Source organism: Leptidea sinapis, chromosome Z, assembly GCF_905404315.1.
Source record: "Leptidea sinapis chromosome Z, ilLepSina1.1, whole genome shotgun sequence".
In the NCBI taxonomy this organism is placed as follows: Eukaryota; Metazoa; Arthropoda; class Insecta; order Lepidoptera; family Pieridae; genus Leptidea; species Leptidea sinapis.
The window spans coordinates 33,833,107-33,857,296 of NC_066312.1; the positions used below are offsets into that span (position 1 = coordinate 33,833,107).

A 24,190-nucleotide genomic window follows, 5' to 3' on the forward strand; every position below is an offset into this window, starting at 1 on the left:
AAATTGAATTAGTAGTTTCTTGTACAAGTAATTCAGGCAATTGTACTAGGGTATAATAAAACTCAAGAGGTTTACGACCTCTGTCCTAAGAGTCGACGCTAACTTTAGCTTTGTTACTCCTAACCGCAACTATAATCTTATTTAGCTGTGAGCTGGATTCAAACTTGATTTTCTGAATACGATAATAGCAAGTGACCTCAATTTACAAGTTTAAATTTGGATAAATTACCTTGAGTAGAACTAGTTAAAACAGAAGAGTATTTATGAAATAGGAACACAAGAAAGGTGAAATTTTCCCAAGTATTTTGTTTATGTATATGTCGTACCCGTGATATTACAATGTAAATAAAACCAGGCTTAATTGTAAGGCCAGGTTAAAGTGTAAGAAATGAAGTCAATTGACAATCTACCGTTTACTTACAACTAGCGAAATTATAATATCACGGCTTTGACAATTTAACTGCGACATACTATATAAGACAATTAGGTTTACATTGAAAATAAATAGTGAAATATTATGGATACAGTGATGCAGTAATCTAAAAAAGAAGGTAATAGAAATGCTAATTCCTTGCGGGCGTTATGGTATAATCAATCTGTCCACGTGGCGTCTACTTCGTTTCGGTCTTTGATTTCCTAATTCACGACACACATACGAGTATTGTATATATTATATGTATTTCGACTGCAGAGTGAGACCACGGGATTCCATGCTTGCGCTAGTCTAAAACCATCCTCCTTATTAAAATTCTCAGGGTGTTTTATAATGTGTTGTTTGATGTGAGGCGATTTGTTTAGCGTGTCTAAATCAATACTACTACCATCTTTATTACATGAACGAGACAATAATCTTTTTGCTTTATTTAAACCAGTATGTTAATTATATGGTTAATACAACATGATACATATAAATGGATGGAATTATACTCCACCTAGATCTAACTAACTTTATACAGTACCGACATTCCCTAGTACAACACAGCCGATTACATTTCAATCATGGTACTGTATTTTGTAAATATATCTACAAAGATACATAATGTTACCATTACAGTCAGAAGCGGCGCTGGGCTTGAACCTGTGAACAAACATATTTAATTAAATTAAAACATTCTTTTTATGCTACCTTTTCATAGCAAGGAGGTCGTACTCTTCACTGACAATAGGTTCAACCGTTGATTTTCAGCAAGATTTGATTTTCGCCCACCACATACCAATGTGTTGTCAGTTTTCGATTTCATGATTACGTTTAAAGACCTTCAAAATACATATTACCTTGTGTAACATGTAACAATGCATATGGTAGGCGGAAATGGGAGTATTTATTGCCAGACACTTTAAATGGTTTGCTTGTAAGCGTTTTAGAAAATATTGAGATAAATACAGAAATGGCATTGAATATAATATAAGAAACTATTTTCAATATAGTTACGTGTATTATTAGGTATGTTAATATAATTAGCGTTAGTAAATAATATAAAAAGTAATTAAGAACGATCTCGTTCCCACGGAAAACCTTACATGGTTTATTTTGGGTGACTTTATAGGTGCTATATCTGTTAATTTTTTGAGAACAATAAATATAAATAAAAAGATTCAATCCTTAAAAGGTCATATTCCTCTGGTGTTACAAGAGAAAATGGGCCAAGGTGATGACATACTGTAAGGTGATCGTTTGTCTTTTATGTTTAAAGTCATAATTATATACAGTTTGGTTTCTGCATTTATGAATTAAATGTAGCTAGCTACATGCTTGTTGTCAAATTTGCTGACGATACAAAATACATAGACAAAATCGGTCAAAAAAACAGTAATTAAGTCAAATTGAAGACTTTTAATTGTAAGCAAATATGAACGCACTGTAGAGTTGGGTGACTAGGTCAATGATTCAATGAACTTGAATTACTTTTATTTTACTTACTTCACAGATATGCAATCTTTTGAATTTTAAAATTGCAACGTTTGTATCGCAACAAAAAACAAAGCGGTAGATCATGAATTGAGATGACGTGCGCGGTGGCTTTAGACTAATATAAACTGATATTAAATATAATTGCATTACAGTGATTAAGAGGAAACACAAGCTGAGGCCTTTTACAGATTTAAAGAATCTAATACCACATATTACCGTCGCACGATCATGGGCGTGATAATCATGTGTGGGATAAGAACAAGGTCAGCTCTGCTACTAAGTCCTGGGTTTAAAACTCAAAATCAGGGTCTTGGCGATTTCCTTGTCCTAAAATTAACCTTTCATGTGAAAGAAATTGTTTTTTTATCCAACTGTTTTGATTTTTTCGCTTATTGTTGTCGGATTTTTATACTAGGCTTCTGTTTAGTTTGAGTTTAAGAATTTGAAACTATCGCTTTCCATACAAGCAATCATCTTCAATGTTGGCAATGGAGAACTCGCTACCTAAGACTCTTTCAAAATTTCAGCTGTCTCACTTTTTCCACTTACGGTATACAGTATACAAGGGTAGTACTGAAAGTTTTTAGAATGGCTGACTAGAAACAAATCCATTGAGAAAATTAATTCAAATTTCAAATAAATAACACATTGGTGTAATGATGATCTTTATTGAGCGTCGGGAAGATTTGTGAAAGATAGATAATAATTGAATCGACAACCAAAAATGCCGCCCAGTTCATTATTTTTTTTGATTGCTGGAAAAGTAAAATAGAGATCACTTAAATGCTGTACTTGACATCTTCATGAATGAACGCGAAAGTTGACAGTTTTTCTACATTATTACGATTCTAAAACTAAGAAACAATCTGCAGACTTGCCGTTTTCTTTTGAGGATTTGCCAACAAAAGAAAGGAGCAAATGAATGAAAAAATATTATTACTTCATTCTTTCGGGACGGGACAGTCGTTTCGCGACAGTTGTGATAGAAATCAAAAGGAACTTTACTACAGAATGGTATATTAATAGTTGCGTAGTAAGAGTGAGATGGTCCTCGAGGCAGGATTCTACATCATCACGACTGTTCGTCTGTCGGTAAGCGCTACACGAATATTTGACTTGGTGGGTATTTCAAAATTCAAATATTTTTATTAAAAATAGGATTAAAAATCACTTATTGAACATCAAAAACTACCACACATTCGAAATAGTATGCCACAGACATGAGAATAACGGGTGCAAGAAACTTAGCGGGCCTTCTGTTCTTAATTTATAGTATATTAAGTAGAATAATACAATAACAATTTATAATTTAATGGCTTGAAGGCGTTCGCTCCATTCCCAGTCTGTGCTATCATTAAGAAAATCATTTATGTTATAGTAACCTTTACCACACAAATGTTTTTTAACAATTCTTTTGAATTTCGTTTCGAATTACTGGGCAAATGAGACTTAATATCTTGTCTTAAGGTGACGAGCGCATTTGTACTGCCGCTCAGAATATTTGGGTTTTTCAAGAATCTTGAGTGGCATTGCATTGTAATAGGCAAGGCGTATCAGTTAACATCAACTACTCGTCTCGTCCCTAATTTTCAAAAAAAAAAGGTTTCTGGTGAGATATTCCTAACGAAGCGTGAAAACACTGCTTCTATCATTGGCGCCATCGAATGAGATGTAATACAGAATGGAATGAAGGATATTTATTTATTTCTATTAAATGCAATTAAGGCATAAGTAATTTCACTTTATTTTTGTTTTCTTTTTTCTAAGAACTGAGTTCACCAACAGTTGTTCAAATTATGAACGACTGTTTAAGGTTTAAACGGCCTTTTATTAGGTACTATACCGATTGATTAAACGAAGTAGCACACTTATGTTAACCATTCTTTTGCTCCATGACATGGTTAATTGTGTGACATGTCTGTTGCAAAATAAATATGCAAGACGCTTTGAATTATATTTTTGAAGAAGATTGTAATAAGATGATTTTAGTGTTCGCTTCTGTTTATCTTCCATTTTGAAAGGAAAGCAACGCAATGACAAAAATTATCATGAAATCTTAGATTAAGGATTGGTCTCCAGTGTGCTGCAACTAGATACTGCAGGCGTAGTCGAAAAGTTTGGCAATTAATACTACGTCCAAGTTGACGTACTCGAGCCAGTCTCGAACAATGTGTGACGTTGACGTGCCACGTGTTCTGTTAAACTTTGCTAATAACTGAAACTAAAATGCCGGGTCGCGTAGTAAAACTTTGTGAAAATAATACTACAAAAAATAAGAAAGACACTCGGATCACATTTCATCAGTAAGTATTTTGTATTTTATTAATTTCAATGTAAAATAATCCGAAGCGTATGTTCCAAAATTTGAAATATGCTATTGAATGTCAAGATGCCACGCACAGAAGCATCAAATAGTTGCCGCTGTAAAAAAGCTATTGTTCTTAGGTAGTGCGGTATCTAGTTGGAGCGCAGAGGAGACCAATTTTTAATCTAAGCATGCAATGTTTGCTTACTAGTTTCTATGTAAGTAATAACAATGTCAATTACATTGACAGAAAAAAAGTTGCTGAATTAAAAAAAACACGCTATGGACATAGCTTTGACGAAACGAGCATTACATTTTGCAGGATGTCATTTAGTTTAAAGCAATTATAACTGAATATCACTATATATGACACTCATATTTACACAGTAATGTTTTCACGATTCGGTCATTTGTAACTAATTCAGTCAAAAACGCTGAGTTAGCAAACCGTTGGATAAAAATACATGAAGAACACGAAAAAAAACGTGGCTTGTTTAAACAACTGTTAGCTGTTAACAGACCGGTTACGTAATATTACAACGATTATATTGCAGTTGATGAAGTCGAGCTCGTGTCCCACGCTTACCCTATTAACTGTCAGACTGGGCAGCGGAGTCTTAGTAATTAAAATATAGTTGGTTACCCTTCGGTTACAGAATCCTGAAAATTTAACATTCACTGTTTAGCTACAAAGCTACCTTCTATGTTTTTTAATCAACTTATTTTTTTTATTGACTCTTGAGAGATAACGTTTGAGTATTTCAGTTGCATCACTTTACATAAGTTGTAAAACTATGAAGCTGTAATTAGTGTTCATTTCAAGGAGTTGTAATAAGTTTTTTGCCACTTCGGTAAAGTGTATATAACTCATTATAAGTTTTAACATTCATAATTGTTTATTTGATGTAAATAAATAAAAATTAAGTAGATTTAATTTGGTACTATAACATTTTGTTAACAAAATATTTATAAGACAAGATTCAAACAAATAGAAATCAAACAGTTAAAATAAGTTACATCAGTTGGTGCTGGGGCTGCTGCTTCGACTGCCGAAGACAGCAAGCGTCGCAAATATGTGGGTCTCAGTGAGACTTATATCTTTGTGCCGTTTGGTGTCGAAGCACTTGGCTCGTGGGGCTCATAGGCTCGGAGAATGTATAAAGTACTATCTTCGCGCCTAAATAGAGCTACTGGAAACCCAAGCGCTGATAGTACGTACGGTCAACGGATCAGCCTAGCTATCCAACGCGGCACGCTGCCAGTAATCTTATTATTAATTAATGACCTATGATAATTAAACGACAATACTTTCATCACATTTTCCATATTCAGAACTCACTCACACATACTTCGAGCTTTTAAGTAAATTATATTATTATTCAAAGCGATGAGCTAGAAACTTGGGGATTAAACATTCAAATGAAATGTTCGTACAAGTTGGCAAATAACTTATGTCATTTCTATCATGTAAACTTGTTGTTTGGATAAAACTTTCCGCTTTAAATGATGATAAATCAGCTTTAAATTTCTTCAACTATATGTTTCAGAGAAAAGCTGATGAGAATCTTTGTTCATTTAATTACGACTGAATATTAGAGAACTGTTTATAAAAATCTAAGTTTCCGTAGAAATTTAAATTAAATGGTTTTACAAAAGTATCTAAGTCTACACTTTTAACAAAAGTATCTAAGTCTACAATTATAATACCATGGTACCATTGACGTTCTAGAAATAGATAGACTCCCAATTTCCTATAAAAACGTCGTCCGAGCGGCGTTGTGTATACATTAACAACAGATAACATTAAAACAATTATTAAAATTAACACTTTATTTCATGGAAGTAATGTTCAAAGTTTATTGTATACGCTCATTAGAAGCAGTAACACTAACGGCCGTTCCCAATATACCATCTACAGATAGAGATAAATCACAACTTTCTACTGTCAGTTATTAGCTGTCAGTAATCTGAAGCTGTCCCATTATACCCGATAAGTCATTCTTATCGCCTTATATTGGACGCATGAATTGCAATTTCCATACAAACTTTACATCGCTGGTACGCATACGTCGTACCATTGACAGATAGCATGTCCGGATAAGGTGAGTTACCGTCGATAAGTATTTTTGGGACAGAAAAGTCAACGATAGTTACGATTTTTATCTCGTACGGCTGTAAGTCACGCGCGAGACGGACGCGAACGGCAAGAACATTTTGATTTTAAAAGTTTAAGTTAGTGACACAATTTTGAAAATTTAATTTATTGTTATTATTTTATTCATTAAAAACTTTATCATTCCGTGGCGTTGTATTCAAAGCGCGGTCAAAACACAACTTAACAAAAACTCTGCTTAATAGACGCGTAGGCAGAGTTTTGGGTCAGATAATTTTTGAACGTAATTGTGAGTATAATTATTGTTAGTTGTACGTCAAAGGCTACCTTCCTTTTCACGGAAGCTTTTTTGTGTAAATCCAAATCGTACTTACTCATTTCATGGGATAGCGTGAAGGTATCGGGTTGAAATTTAAAACTATATAATAAAGAACTCAATTCTACAGTCTCTTGTAGTTGTAAAAAAACAAACTTAGAAATAAACGTTAAAAAAAGACACGGCATTTTATATATTTATATAATATTATTATTAGCTGACCCAGCAAACGTTGTTTTGCCGATATTAAAATCACGATACAAAAGTAACTGTTGATCGTAGATGAGTGAAAATTTGAAGTTGTATGTATTTTTAATGCTGACTTATATACATAATCAAACAAATTTAAAAAAAAATGTCAAAAAAATTAAAAAAAAATCGTGTGGACCACCCTTAACATTTAGGGTCATGAAAAATAGATATTGTCCGATTCTCAGACCTACCCAATATGCACTCAAAATTTCATGAGAATCGGTCAAGCCGTTTCGGAGGAGTTCAAAGTTTAACACCATACGAGAATTTTATATATTAGATATATTTTGACATTATCTATTTTATTTCTAACTAAACCTGGATTTTTTAGAATAATTTATTTTTGTGTTTACGGGCTTGAACTGTCTACGAAGCCCCTTTGAGAGCAGTACGAGATTAGCATCTTCACACAAAACCTTTGAATGTTTTGAGAGATGTATGCAGGCTTGCACACAATGTCTTTTGAGTAAGAACGTCAAATGTAAAAGTACCAGAACAACATAAATTTACACCAGTGGTTTGTTTAGTACTTTATAATTAACGAGTATGTTGGATTATTAAATATTTAATACTCGATTTTATATTGTAAACGTATCGGGAGGTTTACTTGAACCGCTGCCAACCCTGCAAGCTAGAAGCCATGCTGCGATGTTTGAGAGATGTATGCAGGCTTGCACACAATGTCTTTTGAGTAAGAACGTCAAATGTATGTACATATGAATCAAAAAATGTGGTTAGGTACATTGCTGAATCAAGTAAAACTGTCAAACTGAAGAGTTGAACTACACTACAAAATAAATTATTTTAAGAGATAATCTCGTCATTATTCTTTTAATTACACCACAGAAATGAGTAATAAAAAAAAATTAAAGAGGGGGCAAACGGGCAGTAGGCTCACGTGGTCAGACAACCGCCCATGGACATCTGGAACAACAGGTGCCAAGAGATGCGTTGCTGGCCTTTAAAGTGGGAGTATAATAAGAAAACAGCAGCTGGTATGATTCCATAAAGTGGCTGTGTGAGACAAGAAACTTCTTGCAAAACACGCGGTTGTTATCAGATCCGATTTTTTACAATGGGCCAATAAAGCACTAGTTTTTGTATTCCGCGACATAAAACATAAATAGTCAAATTGTCAAAAATTTAACTTCTATAAAATGAGAAAATCCGTTTTGTGATTTGTGTTGCAACCGTCGTCAACATTTCCCAAAAGTTTTAACAACAGCTTCCAAATATTCGTACTAAAGTACCAGAACAACATAAATTTACACCAGTGGTTTGTTTAGTACTTTATAATTAACGAGTATGTTGGATTATTAAATATTTAATACTCGATTTTATATTGTAAACGTATCGGGAGGTTTGCTTGAACCGCTGCCAACCCTGCAAGCCAGAAGCCATGCTGCGAATGACATCTAATTATATACGGTTTTTCTCTGTCAGACAATTTTCCTTTAAATTTTACATAATATAACCTTGTGAAATTTAATACATTTTCTGTAAATTGTACCTTACATACGCCATTTAATTCATTAAGAAATAGTTTATTTAAAGTAACCAATTACCATTTATAAATGCAAATTAATGGTTCTATTAAAAAATCAAAAGGGTGATATCTTTTTATATTTTTCTTGATAATTTATTTTAATTTTAATCAGTACAGCTAGATGAACCGTGTTGTCCACGGCTGCTGTCAACAGGATGGATGTTTTGTAAGATATTGACTTTGGCGTACATTTAATGACGTATTTTAGTTCAAAACCAAGAATAAAGAGCTGGTTTAAAATATTTGATGTGAGGAGAAACTGCGGCATTATATTTCCCATCCTTCATACATACTTAGTCTAACCATAAATACTGTTAGATTTAAAAATAAACAATATATTACATTTGAATTTGGAATCTGTCATTTCCATATGATTGTTCATTAAGGTTTTTGTTAACATTTTGGCGCCAATACATTGTTTAATATTTTGCGATATTAAAATGGAGTGGGGTGATAAAGAGAACCCAATCGCTGTGATTGCATTACACAAAGTAGGTATGGAGCTGAATGCCATTTTTAAAACTCTCCATACGCTTGTTATTAGTAAAATGTTTGTAAAGTAAAATTTGTGAACCGGACTTTTAATAGGTACAATGAGAGTATCTCAAGTTGTGATAGAAAACGATCTGGCCGTCCACGTAGCGTACGTACGAAGACGGTGGTCCAAGCAGTAAGGGAAAGAATTCGAAGAAATGCTGTCCACAAGCAAAACATTTTATCTCGGGAGATGAAGATAGCACCTAGAACCATGTCGCGTATTTCAAAAGATGACTTAGGACTCTGGTCATTTCTTAACTGATAACTTAAAAAAGAATAGGGTGGTAAATTGAAACCACTACTGAAGCAGTGCGCAAAGCGAGACCAGATCTCCCGCGTAAAAAGATGGAACTATAACACTTCTTTATTATTCACTAGTAAAGTGGTACGTAACCACGTCTGTCACGCGGAATTTTTAATCCCCACTAGGACGGGCTACTTCACAACAGCGTATTGCTTCAAGATTATAAGAAAATATATAACTTTATATAGATAACCTCTCTCAGCGAGTCAACATCAACATCCTGAGAATGCCACGTGTACAGGTGAAACATGTGTCGAATTAATTCTCATAATATTTAGATAAGAAACAAATTACTAGTTTGACGCCTGGGAAGAGTCACAGGATGCATTGGGCATTTTTTGTGATTTGTCAAAAGCATTTGACTGCGTCCACCATGAAACTTTACTCCTAAAACTAAAGCATTATGGAGTGAAAAATAGAGCCCTAAATCTGTTAAAATCATATTTAAGCGAAAGAGTTCAGATAGTCGATGTAAATGGCTGTTAGTTTGCTAATTTAACTGGCGAATGCTAAATCTTATATCTTTAAACGAGCAATTCTTGTATATATACATATATATATATATATATATATATATATATACACAATTTGAATCTCGGAAACGGCTCCTAGTATACCGCAAGTTTCGGGGGCGAGAAATCGATCTAGCAAGGTTTCAATTTAAAAAAAATGTTTTATCCGTGTTTTAATGAGAAACTGCTACAATAATATTAGAATACAATGGTAAATTTCGCCACTATATATCAGACTATAATAGCTGGGCGAACCGGAAAGTAGAAGACCCCGGTTCGAGAATCAAGATATTCTATTAGTTTGTTTTTTGTTAAAATTTATATGTATACAACTTTATTATTTTCTTTGACTTTTATAAATTTATTTCTTTCTTTTTCTAGTGGATTGTTCTTCATCTGCTGGCAAATGATAATAGGTGACAGTCACCTAATATGATCTTCCACTTCACATGAGAAATTAAGGAAATTTAAGTGTGTCTTTTACCTATACGTTGGTAATAGATTTCTTTACTAGACACAAATAACCATAAACATAGTTCTGATAAATCACGTTTCAATTTGTGTAATTTCGATACAATGTCATTTTGCTACGCTATGTAGCACACCCTCTACGCACGTAGCCGCGTTATTAATGCTCAAAATAGAGCGCCTGTGCAAATTAGTATCAAATATTCATTTCTTCAAAGAGGATGGATGTTTATTTATTTGAATCGTTAAGTTCAATTTTTTTGATAATCTTGCCACTTGGGAACCAGATAAAACAGATTGGTTTCACAATCACATCACCGCTATATTTAATTACTAGATAAGTTATCTGGCAGATCGGTCTGGCAACCTCACACTAAATAGTTTAATTTGAAAAATATGAAAAAATTAAAAAAACTGTTTCTTATTCAAAATAACGTAACACAAGCTTAATGGCTATTCATTTTTTTTTTATATTTTACAGTATTGTACATATAGCACTTCTTCCACTATTTTCGCAATAAAATCAATCATCACATAAGTATTCCACTTTCGTGTAACAAAATTTGAAATTTTCAACTAATCAAAAATTGTTATGAGCCTTTCATAATAATTGTCCATAAATCGTTACATAAACAAACCATGTACCAAACATTATAGTAGAGGAGCCGAAGCAGGGACTTTGGATTTTATTCGAGTAATAAATAAGTAGAATATCATAAGAGGGGAAAACTTGCACCTCGTGAAGTACATCCACTATACCCTGTATAGGGTCGAACGTCTAGAGCAGCCGATCAGATTAGTAAACAAATGGATCGTTAAAACAACTCGAGACCGTTACATTGAGGTAAGGTAAGTTAATTATATGCATCTAACAAATTGAGCGTTGCATAAGGAAATCGAAATGGGAATTCCTCCCAGAACAGTCAGATTATAGATCAGGATGACAAGGTACCGCGTGTTTTGCAAGAAATTTCTTACCTCGAACAGCCACTTTGTAGAATCAATTACCAGCTGCGATCTTACCGAACAGATACGACTTAGGGACCTTCAAGAAAAAAGCATACTCCCATCTTAAAGGCCGGAAACGCCTTAATCTTGACACCTGTTGTTGCGGATATCCATGGGCGGTTGTCTCACCTCTCCCTATCCCATGACGCTCTTGCCCGTTCGCCCCCTCTTATATAAAAAAAGGTCTGTATAATAATCTGACGTGCTTGAGTAATTCATAATCTCGATTATGTTTGCATTTTCAAAAATCTTTTTGTAATTTTTGGTCACGTCCAAATCGTCAGTCTTTTAAATCAGTATTTTGATCTATAATCATGCCGCGCGATATAAGATTTTTGTTCCAACTTTTTACCCCTTCGTATGGTAACCGCCTATGCAAACCGGCAGATTAATATTATTCCGTTATCGATAATATCATTCCGTGGGACACATACCTACTCTATTAATATCTGAAGCGCTTGAGTATTTCTTTGTGACTGTTTTTTATAACATTGTTGTACACCCTCCTACCAGTGAAAGGGTAAACTTTTTATCTGTTTAGCATATCAACCTCGAAATCCAATGTGCTACGGCAACCTATCCACGACGCTGGAGTAAATCTCTATTTAGCTTATGGGCTCCACTAACATTATATAAATTGACATTATTTTGTCAAATACTTCTCACTCTGCAAGGAAGTATCCAGCAGATAACTATGATGTGACAGGATGGAGTAGATCCATAAAGGCCCTTTCCTGCTACATAACATCTGAAACGCAAATCGTGTCTTTATTCGATAAATAAGTAGCAAGTAGCCTATTCGAAACTTTATTTGGAAATTGTGAAAAAGCCCCTAAGTCTAATTATAATATAATAGATGGATGGATCTAATAGGAAATAGAATACTAATGTACCGGATATGTTGTAACTTATGTAAGCGCATATTTATATATAAGGTATATATATATGTCACAACTTTTTGAAAGGCTTATGACGGAATATGATTATTTAACATTTCCAAATTTTGATACACGATCGTGTAAAACAATTTGTGATTATTGATTTGACTGTCAAAATATTTATAGAAATACTATTTAGAGATATTTAACCAATAGAAATTAGAATTAAAGAGAAATTTGTATTCTAAATTATAAAGCTGCCGTTTCATTATTTCGCACTTGAAACAGTATTTTTTTAACTATATTTGTTTCGTGAAACGAAACTATTGAATGCGAGGTTGCCAACACGACCTGCCTATAAGTTATCTATTAAATAAAAATAGCGATGGATTAATCGTGAAACGCAATCTGTGTCACTCGGAACCTTAATATGACCATTCATTTATCCAGTCTGTTACAATTTGCTACTTTACTTCTACATTGTAAAACAGTCCCGCCGTATATTTTTTTCAAACTAGCGTACGGGTCATCTGTTGGTAAGTGATCACCGCCGCCCGCAATCTCTTGCAACACCAGAGGAATCACAGGTATATAATCTTTAACTAATGATATAATACAGTAATAGAAAAGTACTTAACACTGATACTATTTTTATTTTACCACACGACTACACGATTTACACGACCGCTAAGCAATCTTGGGAAGACAAAACTATTGAGTACGCCGGCGAGACTGGTCGCTGTCCGAGTTAAATTAGCAGCACAGTGCCGTCCGCTTCATCAATCTTTTTGTATGTACCAACCCTAGCGCTCCGCTAGAAGTAGGTATAAATTTCAAGGAGACCGCTGAGTTTTGCTACTGTTCTTTTACTTGTACTGTGCTCATGACTCACCTGAAGCAGTGAACATAGACAAGTGTGGGGATCTGGCGACGACAAGTGTCACATTCGTAGACCTGGTGAATGGTGGCCTTGTTGGTTGGGTGGCCTCGCAGCTAAGGCCGATGAGGCCTCGGGCCACTGTCACCTTAAACTGCAGCGCTCTCCAGCTGGAACGTAGGCCGTAATTGTCGGCGCCTGACACTTGGGTGTGGTCATTCATCCATTGTTCAGTCTGTAGAAAATAGAAAAATTAATCTTACCATTTCATTTATTGTTCATCATTTATTTGAAGTCACAGTATACATAAGATGTTGCAAATCAAAATAAAAGTTCTCCATTTCATTCGCATGCTGTTGCAAATAATTTGAATTTAATAGTAACAAGTTGTTAAATAAATATAAATGCGTACAATGTCATTAAATTGGTTTCTAAATAATTGAAATTGGATAAAAAAGTATTAGTTAGTATGTAGTTGAATTAAGTAAATGATAGCTTAGAATGTCAATTGAGTTAACTATTTAAAAAGAAGATTTTTTTAAAGAATAGTTTAATTTTGTCAGTAGGAGATTAAATTGTTTCTTTTTACAACACGTCATCCTCAGTTCTGCGATATGTGTTGGTATCTTGTTAAATATTCTCGGTGCCATTTCACGACATATTTTTATATCTAATGTTACATTGTAACAAAGAAAAAGCAGTATATGGAATATTTTTTTAAAGAATACTGTGTATTCTTCAATTAATACCGAATCGGAAAAAAATACTGATTAGAATTTTAGCCTGTTTGTCCGTTTGATAACTGTCATAAATTGAAAAAATGTATAAAATTCTGAAACTGTTAATATTTATTTAGAAGTGTTTTTGCCACTTCCTCTCATTCACCTATGTAAACCATGTTACTTTTAAATAAATGAATTATTTAATTATTAACACGCTTGTATAATAAATACAGGCATTAAGTTTACATTTCTTTCTTTATTTGTTTAACACGTTTCTGAATTCTTTTCAGGTTTTCACGGAGATTAAATTTACCGCATTAATAAACGATATTACTATTGAATTCTAAAGTGTGATTTTGGTATTTCCAACCAAAGAAAGTCTTAGATTATAGTCTAGATAGACTATGGCAGCTGTAAACACGTCAAAAATTGAGGTTGATAGTTAACCTCTATTTTGAACAATACACGTATATTAACACAAAGAGACATAAAAACGCAAGTGTAAGACGTAGATTGTCACGCACACGAAAGTAATAAACCTGGCCGGTTTTCATCGGTTTTCTAGCAGCAAGAGACTTTATCTCGAAGCATAAATTGTCTAAGAATAAAATAAACATTACCTTTTCAGGGCGGCCGTCAATCATCCAGATGATATTGGCAGGAGGCATTGCTGAACCGGTTGTGCAGTTGAGAAGCACGTCTTCTCCGAACTGCACACTTCCTGGTAGCCCCGTTATGATTGGGTCTTCTTTCAGCGTCACTATTAACAAGAAATTCTTATAGTCTTTTAAATAAGATTATGTCTTACATTTGTTTTTGCGTAAAATTTACATTTTAATTATTATTTCGGCTAACTTAACGTTTCGTGACCTTTTCAGAGCTCATTTTCGGGGTTCTTCGTTTCTTTAAAAAAGATTTAAACCCGTCTAAATGTAACTATGTATACAATAGGTTACTCACTTAAAAATTAAATTTTTATTATTTTTTTATTTAACCCGACGTTTCATGACATTTCCAGAGCACGTTTACAGGGGGAGTGCAGTCAATAAATATGTAACGTTTACGCAGAAACCAAATGTAAAACACAGTTAGAGTTACACGTGTTTTAAAACTTTAAATGTGTCTTATTGTGAAACACTCACGATAAAAATACAACAACATTATAATATGTGAATTGTGACATCTACTGCACTCGCTAATCTTTTGAGGTTTTTTTAGACACACACACATACACACATATACTCAGGCCTTGTTCCCGTCGGGGTAGGCAGAGACAATAGAATGCCACTTACTTCTATACTCACAAACCACACGTGCTTCCTATACATTCATTACTCTTTTTATACATGCTCGCCGGTTTCTGGTGCTTCGGACCTTTCCTTTTCTCAAAACGTTCCCAATTTGGTCAACGAATGTTCTACGAGGTCTCCCGCTACCGACCTACCTGCTTATTTTTAAAGATTAATCACTTTTTTTTTTTCTTTTAATTGCACATGTAAGTTTGAGTAATTTCTGTGCATCACTTCACATATATTGCATAAAATATAATGTAAAATGTTGTAAATAAAGCGATATAACTACAAATTTAATAAGAAATAGCTATTATGATTCATCAAAAGTAAAATAACGGTGTTAACAAAATACATTGATTAAAAAAAATCTAAATGCTACGCAATATGAGTGAAACTTTTGGTCTCCCGTAGCTCAATCTCTATCTTTACCAACACAGAATTAAAATGATCATGGCACCTAAAGAAGTAATAAAATAAAGTTAGTAATTGGTGGTTCTTTTGGTGGTGTTTTTTTTTCTTTCTTAATTCAGCTGAAAGACGTACACTGCTGCTAAAAGGCCTTCCCCAATTATTTCTAAAACGATCGGTCCTGCACTGCCCTAGCCTACCAACACTGGGTTTTCTAGTAAGTGGTCGCCATTCGAGGACTTCGCAACTCTAACTGCCCAATGCCACTTCTGTTTTTTTTCATCCGAGCTTTTTCGGTCACTTTGGTTCTTCTACGAATGTCCTCATTTCTGATCCGATCACGCAGGGAAACTCCGAGCATAGCCCTCTCCATTGCCCTCTGAGCGACCATGAGCTTCCTCATAATGCCCATAGGTAGCGACCACGTCTGCATTCCGTATGTCATAAATGGCAACACACACTGGCTAAAAATCTTCGTCTTGAGACACTGTGGGATTTGGGATGAGAAGATTCCCAGAACGCTGCCCATACAAGATAATTCGACTCTTGCAAAATTCGACCTGCCTAACTGTATTATTTTTCCAAGGGAGATGTACTTCTCAACAATTACGAGACTACAGTTTCTAACTGGTAATAACACAATACTAATAATGTAAATGCCTCATTAGCATATGAATAAAAATATCTAAATCATACATAGAGAATAGTTCATTCACTCGTGAAGTCTTGTCCAAGCATTACATTTTTCCCAGCGTAGTGTGAAGTGTCGGACATTTTGTAAATTATATTCAGTCATTGCTTCAAGATACACATTGAAAATGAATGAATGAAGTTGAGGTTCAGTGAATGGAAAGCTTGGATAGTGGAAAAAAATGAAATGGGAGCGCATTCGCCAGGAAATATGACGTTTTCAGAAAGAACACGAGAACCGGCTTTATGTAATCAACATGTTATTAATTCGCGGCCTTAATATATACAGATAATCTAAGATTATCATAATTATACTGCTACTAAAGCTTACGTAATGACCAATTAGTTATAGCAAATTAATCGAATTGCTTACGCTGTTTGATATTCTAAGTTTTGTCATAAAACTAACTGATGATGCATTTGTATTTCATGTCTCATAATTTTAAAATTAACAGCTTTAGCATATATAAACTAAAAAAAAAATCAGGCTTATAACCTTACTTCATAAGATACATAAGCTTTAAGGGTAAATGTATACACTCCTATAATAAAGTCCCAGTCAGTGTTCAGGCATTATCTATAAATAAATTTAAATGTTTTATAAAAAAAATGGCTCTGTCGTAAATCCTATTACTCCACTGCTGAATATCTAAATCATCAGACAGCCTGGGACTAGATTATGATTATTTTATAGCAATACAAATGACTGTACAGTATTGTATATTTTTATTGAAAAGAGCGCAAAAAACAGAATGCTGGGAGATTTTCTTGCACCGCTTCTTCTGTCTCAGAGCGCCATTTGTTTCCGAAGCGGTAGTAGTATCTAGTAGTTATTAGAAATGACATCAAAAAGAATTCTACAGGAATCAATTTTGAGAAAATATATGCCTTTTATGCCTTTTTACTCTTACCGAATTTGTTAGTTTCCAAATAAATTGAAATAATATTGACATACTTTTACACAAATTATCTTGTCCCAAATCAGATATAGCCTGCTCTATGAGTACAAGACATCGATTATTATTAATATAGTATGCATACTTAAAGATATATAAATACTTATAAATAGCCATGACTCGGAAACAAACACATTCATTTTACTATCATTGTTTGTACCTACCGGGATTTGAACTTTTTCGATTTCAAATTCGAATTCGAAATTCTACGGTTTCCAACCTGATTCTCAATTAGTAAAAATTTCTATTTAGGAATCACTGTTTAAAGAATAAGTAAACAATTTGTTATTTTTTTAAGTGATAACCCTCACTTCTGGGATTAATTACACTAATTAAATTTGTAAACAAAATTTATAAAGTAAGGGTTGTTGTCACTTAAAAAAAAAAACAAACTGTTTAGATTTCAAAGAGCGACATCTCAAGTAAATTTCCTAATATGCACATATTGGGGTTGAGCAGGTGTAAAGTAAATCCTGTAGATGAAGCCACAACCTGAGAGTTACACAATCACATCAAGATTTATGAACATTACATCACTCGAACTGTTGGCTCATTGGAAGAGCGCTCACACAGAACGCGAGAGGTCGCGTGTTCGAGTCCCGCATTGATCATAATTTGAATTTACAATATTACTTTTTGTAATTAGTCCCAGAAATGACACTTTAAAAAAAATCAATTATTAAGATTTGAAAGAGCGACATCTCAAGTTAATTTGCTAATATCCAAATATTGGGGTTGAGCACGTTGGAAGATGGAGCCATAACCTGAGAGCAAGACATTTCAAAATTTATCAACATTACGTCACTCGAACGGTTGGCTCAGTGAAATAAGCGCACACACGGAACGTACTCTCAAAATTGTCGACGAGTACGTCTACCTCGGACAAAGAATTCAGTTAGGCAGGTCCAAAAAATATTTCGAGAAAGAGGTCACTCGTAGAATCCAACTCGGATGGGAAGCGTTTGGGAAGCTCCGTAAATCTTCTTGTTCCAAATACCACATTGTCTGAATACGATGGTTTTTAACCAGTGTGTGTTGCCAGTGGATGGCTTATGGTACGCAGACGTGGTCGCTAACTATGGACCTGATAAGAAAGCCCATGGTCGCTCAGAGGGCAATGTAGAGGGCTATGCTCGCAGTTTCCCTGCCAGATCGAATCAGAAATGAAGAGATCCCTAGGGGAACCAAACTCACTGACATAGCCCAAATGATTGCGATACTGAAGTTGCAGTGGGCAGGGCACATAGTTCGACGGATATATGGCCGGTGAGGTAGTAAAGTCATTCAATGGCGACCACGTACCGGAAGATGCAGTGTTGGTAGGTCCCCCATAAGATGGACTGACGATCTGGTCAAGATCACCGGAAAACGTTGATGGTATAGTTTCGATGACTGCTTCATGCTGTATGATGGTGGGTCCCATATCGGGACTGGATGCGCTAACTGTGCAGTAATTAAGGGTGCGATGTACTTGAATAGATTAAGTGCTCGGCTCATCAATTTCTCTATTTATTAATACAAATCACACACCCGCACTAAATCAAAGTGACATAGTACATCGATCTATTGTCATGCTTTTCTTTTACAAGAGACATATACTTTTATATTACTGGCTGACCCAGTTGACGTCGTATTGCCAGTTAAAGTAATAAAAAAATCAATAATTAAATATTTTGGGGTATATAAATAGATGACGACCTATTCTCAGACCTACCAAATATATCGTACATAAAATTTATCGAACTACAATTATTGTATTCGATTGCCATCTTGCCACCCTACTGCGGAAAAACGTCGATCGTAGAAAAGTGAAAATTTGAAGCTTTATCTATTTTTCAATGCTAAATTATAATGAAAAAAATAAAAAAATTCTCAAAAAGTAAAAAAAATCATTTAGTGGTGGGTGAACCTTATCATTTATAGGCATGAAAAATAGATGTTCGAACACTAAATTTCATAAAAATCGGTTCGGCCGTTTCGGAGCAAATTATATAATAAAAAAGAGAATTTTATATAATATTAGATTTGTGTCAAAAAACATACCAGCTACTGTCAGATGCTTTGTTTGATTGACGACGGCGAACCTTGGGCCCTCAGTAGAGACCTCGCAAGTGAAAGATATTCTTGTGTTGTATCTCTTCGGCAGTTCTATGTAGATTGAGCATTTGTTGCCGTCGCATGAGCCGCGGGGCATGCCCCCTGCTGACGAGTTGAAAGTCCGAGTTGACGGCTGAAACAAACATTTTGATCAGTTACATTATCATTGGACCTGACTTCACATCGTCGCTTTGTTACGGTGTGCAGAACAAGCATCACTATGATATTATTATTAATAAATAACCAAAGATTTACTAGTTCAGTATTATAGATTGATGTAAAGGTGTTGTGTTGTGTTGTGATGCTGATTGTTATTAGAATGATGAAAAATCTATTAGATTATCAGATATTATTAAAGATAGACAGATGTTATAATCAGTGAAAACTTATTATAAATTTAGATTAGGGTTTGTTAATTAATTAATTTATTATAATTTTAGACTAGGGTTTATTAATTAATTAATATTATTTTATTAATTCACGTACCCTATTTTATAAATTCAATTCCTTTATGAATCATTGTTAACATTTTCGACAACTCTTGTATCATCATCATTATCATAAAAATTGTTACAATCTAAAATATAAACTATGGGTTCATGGTAGCTAAAAGAGGAAATTAAAAATATTGATTTGATTATTATATAATAATAATATTGCTACATTTTATTTATCTAGACGTTTCGCGCTGTGCTATATGTACATATATATATGCACACACTAAAGCTGCGTCTCGTAACGGTGTCGCGAGTCCAGAGATTTTATCTCACCTAAAAATATGCGAACCGCGCTGAAAGAAGTTTTCACTTCAAAAAGTATTTATTTTTCTGTCAGTATTATTATAGCGACACTAAACAACAGACACTACAGAACTATTAACAATAAAAGTATATCACGAAAATATCACGACATGTACCTAACGGTAATGAAACTAAAAACTGTACTGATACAACAGGACGAGCGCGAGAGGGAGTGAAAGGGGAACGGGAGGGAGGTTCACGCGTTTCGGCGAGGTCCAGAGATATTATGGTCGTGTAGTACAATTATTAGAAACAGCAATATTTCCGTAGAGTCACAATATACTAACGTACAAACAAAGAGTGCGTGAGACAAGAACATGTCTTATACACAGTACCTTTCTTTCTTTAAAAACAAGCGCTGCAATGTGTTTGATATTATATAACTATACAAAATACTCAATATCGATAAAACAGAAATACTTTATAAAATATATTTTACCGTACCTTCGATATTTGCGCGTATAAGTATCAGAGCTGGTGAACAATAAAACATGCTATTTAAATATTATATAACATGCTATTTCAAAATAGGATTTAAAATCACTTATTGAACGTCAAAAACTACCACCCATTCAAAAGAGACTGCCAATTTTTCTGTTGTTTGATTTTTTGGATTACTCTTAGTCCGGAATAGGATAATAAGTAATAAAATATCAACTAATAAAATATTTACAATACTATGATTAAATTACATAAAAACTATCGTTACGGGGAAGTGTAACAAGAATACTAACAGCATTTCAAATAGAATTCTAAATACTTTAAAATACTTTTTGAAATATTGTAGTTTACAATTATATCAATTCACTCACTTGATATAAAAGCGATAACAAAAAGCTTGGACTAAATTCTAGTTATCGCCATAAGTGAGTTTCGACAAAACTCCATTTGTCCCTCGCTGAAAAGGCTCGCAAAGGATGTAATAAAAAATTCTATTCAAAGTACAAATTGGAGGAAAATTATTGTTACGTAGTGACGGATGAATAACTCTATGGATGTGTGTGTTCCACTTTTGTTTCAGACGAAATGAATTTGTTAAACAATTTTCTTATGAAATGATTACAAAAATATACGTCGTTAGCTTTTTACAATACTTATTTTCCTTTGTCGAAATATTTTTTATCCTGATTATTTAGCCGCAGGCAATATAACTTTCGTGGGGCCTAAGATAAATATAAAACTGTAAAAGGTAGCCGTTTTGTATTTGTTAAATAATAATAACTTGATGTAATAAAGTGATAGTAGCTTTCATTATTTTTTCTTTCGTGGCGGTGATATTCAGATAAAATATACATTATTATGAATGCGCGTAAACGTCACCTGTTGTTAAGTGATCACCGCCGCCCCCTTTCAACTGCTTAACAAGAGGAATCACAGGAGCGATGCCAACCCTTTAGAAAATTTACGCGTTTTTTTGATACAACCCACGATATGGCAGTCCATATCGTCCTGGAAACACCGCACAAGGAACCTTATTCCACAGCTTGTTTGGACATGTGAAAAAGAGGAAGTCCTTCCATAAGATGTATTACTATGACAAGGATGAATGGAAGGAACAGGGGAGGGTATTTCCAGTAGTGTTATAGGTTTATATTGTAATAGGTATGTGTTAAGTATGTGTTTCTTTGTGTGCGTGCTGCGCAGCGAAGTATTAAGCAGGCAATAAATCTGTCCACAGTTGTTGCGTGTTTCAATTGCCTCCCGTATTAAATACATAATAGTGGCGACGGGTTTTTAGGGACACGCACCTCAAAATATCAAACGATTATGAATAAGGAATTTTATCGAACGTTCGATAGGCTTATAACACGTGTTAACTAATATAGGCTTATGCCATCGATAAGCTTTTTCTTATGAATAAGGCGATTAATGTTTACCAATATATTTTTAATATCTCATCTATATACTGTAGTACCTAACGCCACCTTTAATATATTATAAATATTTCCGTATTTTTTTTTTTATGACAATAAGGGACCAGACAAGCAGGATGTTCAGCTGATGGCAATTATACGCCCTGTACATTACAATGCAGTGTCACTCAAGATCCTAAAGAAATCCAAAAATTCTGAGCGTCACTACACGTGCGCTCGTCACCTTGAGACGTAAGATATTAAGTCTCGTTTGCCTATTAATTCCTCTAGCTACGGCGCCCTACAGTGTGAAACAAAATAATGTTTACACCAGTGGTTTGCACATTACTGCTTTACGGCAGAAAAAACCGCCATTGTGGTACCCAAAATCATGTCGGCATTCTGTGCAAACGATGAAAAAATTATTAAATGATTTAATATTTATTAAATTAATTTATTATTATATATCTGCGAGATCGTACCAGAAATAAGGAGATCCGTAGGAGAACCAAAGCTAACGACTTAGCCCAAATGATTGCAAGACTGAAGTGGCAGTGGGTAGGGCACATGTGCCTATATGGTTCGACGGACAGATGTGCCGGTGGGGCAGTAAAGTCCTCGAATGGCGACCACGTACCGGTAGACGCAATGTTGGTAGGCCTCCCACAAGATGGAACGACGATCTGGTCAAGATCGCCGGAATACGTTGGATGAGAATAGCGCATGAACGAAAACCGTCGTGGAAATTTTTGGGTGACGCTTTTCGGCTTTTTTATTTTCATTATATTATAAAATTAGGAAAAACAAATGTCTTCTCCAAATGTCACAAGGGTCTGCTGAAAACCAGAGTTGTGTTGGTGTCTTCTGCACTGACCAACAATATACTGAGTCAGCTCCTTTTAGCAGGGAATCACGCGCCGCACAGTTCATTTTTTTATTTTTTATTTCAATAATATTTGTTCATTATTTTAGTATTTTAAGATTTTAATAAATATTGTAAATTGACACTGTTATGTGTACTTTGTTACTATTAATAGTAATAGTAATCGGAAAATGAGCAATATAGGCATTAAATAAATTTATAATAGCTACAAGTGATAGAAAAGTATAATTAGTAATAAAAACTTCATAGCAGCTATTTAATTGATTCGCTGTAAATTGATGTTCAATTTATTTCAATGAACAGGCTTAGGTTTCAAATTCCTCGCTAGGGTAAGTAAATCTACACTCAATTATGGAACATTTCATCGAAGCGTTAAATTCTTGTTATCGAGGAATTTCTAACCTGTAACCTGTTGCTTTATCCGGAAATCTCATCTGTATATCTGATGGCTCATTTATCCAGTTCTTTAGATAAAAAATACTAAAAAATAATATTTTTGTATGGAGCAAAATTTAAAGAAATAAAATTTTTTGCTGTTGCCTCTCAATATATAATATGTACATAGGCGCATAAGTGAATTTAACTGTTACAACCTTAATGTTAACAGTAGGAACGAACATAAACCTATTGGCCTACGACTCGGCTAAGTCAATTTAGTAAGGCTTTTGTGAGACGTTGAATATGCTTTTAACACGTCAAGATCCCAGAGAATATATTACAAAATTCAAGAATTGTTAAAAGAAGTGGTAAAGGTTACTGTAACATACATGACGATTTTAACATTTTTTTTGGAATGGATCGATCGCTGCCAATCTATTTAAATATTGAATTATAAATTTGAGTAGAATAGAATACAAGAATAATGATAACGTAATAATATATGAATAATGATAACATCATTTATTGAGTTTCTTGCGCCCGTTCTCAGGTCAGAGGCATTAATTTAAAATAAAAATATTTGAATTCTATTTTGTTAGGTATGATAGCAACATAGAATATATTCCTTGATAAAAAGTGGCCTAAAGAGAAAAGATAGAAGAAGTTGAATTCAAACCGTCTTTTAGACTATACAATACTAACATATTGAGAATTTTTGCATTTAGGTAATACGAAGCATGAGTAGAAATATACATCATTTAGTAGACACTCAAACTAATAAAAAATATCAAGATTATATTATAGACTTGTATTTTTTATTCTAGAGCAAAAAAAAGAATTTCAAGTGGAATTCTCTACTAATATTGTACGTATCCTGAGAGAAATAATTGCAGTAGTTATATAGTCAAGGAGATTGTTTCAAAAGACGAGATTACCGAATATCGTTACTAACGGGTAAAGCAAAGCAACGCTTGAGCTAAATTTAAGAGCGTCTATTACATGTTGATTTACTATAAGTAACAAGACGGGCAAGACGTTGAAATTCACCTGATGGTAAGTGATACGCCATACCTATTGCAATTA

The 24,190-nt window shown here is 34.0% G+C and overlaps 1 protein-coding gene across 1 annotated transcript in view; it reads right to left on the minus strand.

Moving 5' to 3' along the window:
* Nucleotides 1-205: 205 nt before the first annotated feature.
* Nucleotides 206-24,190, minus strand: part of LOC126979169 (uncharacterized) — a 71,702-nt gene continuing 47,717 nt past the window's right edge. Inside the window, exons 3-6 of the mRNA XM_050828414.1 lie at nt 19,140-19,326; nt 14,371-14,510; nt 13,044-13,263; nt 206-1,078 (exon numbers count right to left, since the gene is read on the minus strand). Coding sequence (XP_050684371.1) covers nt 987-1,078; nt 13,044-13,263; nt 14,371-14,510; nt 19,140-19,326 — 639 coding nt within the window. The 3' untranslated portion in view covers nt 206-986. The remainder of the gene's footprint in view (nt 1,079-13,043; nt 13,264-14,370; nt 14,511-19,139; nt 19,327-24,190) is intronic.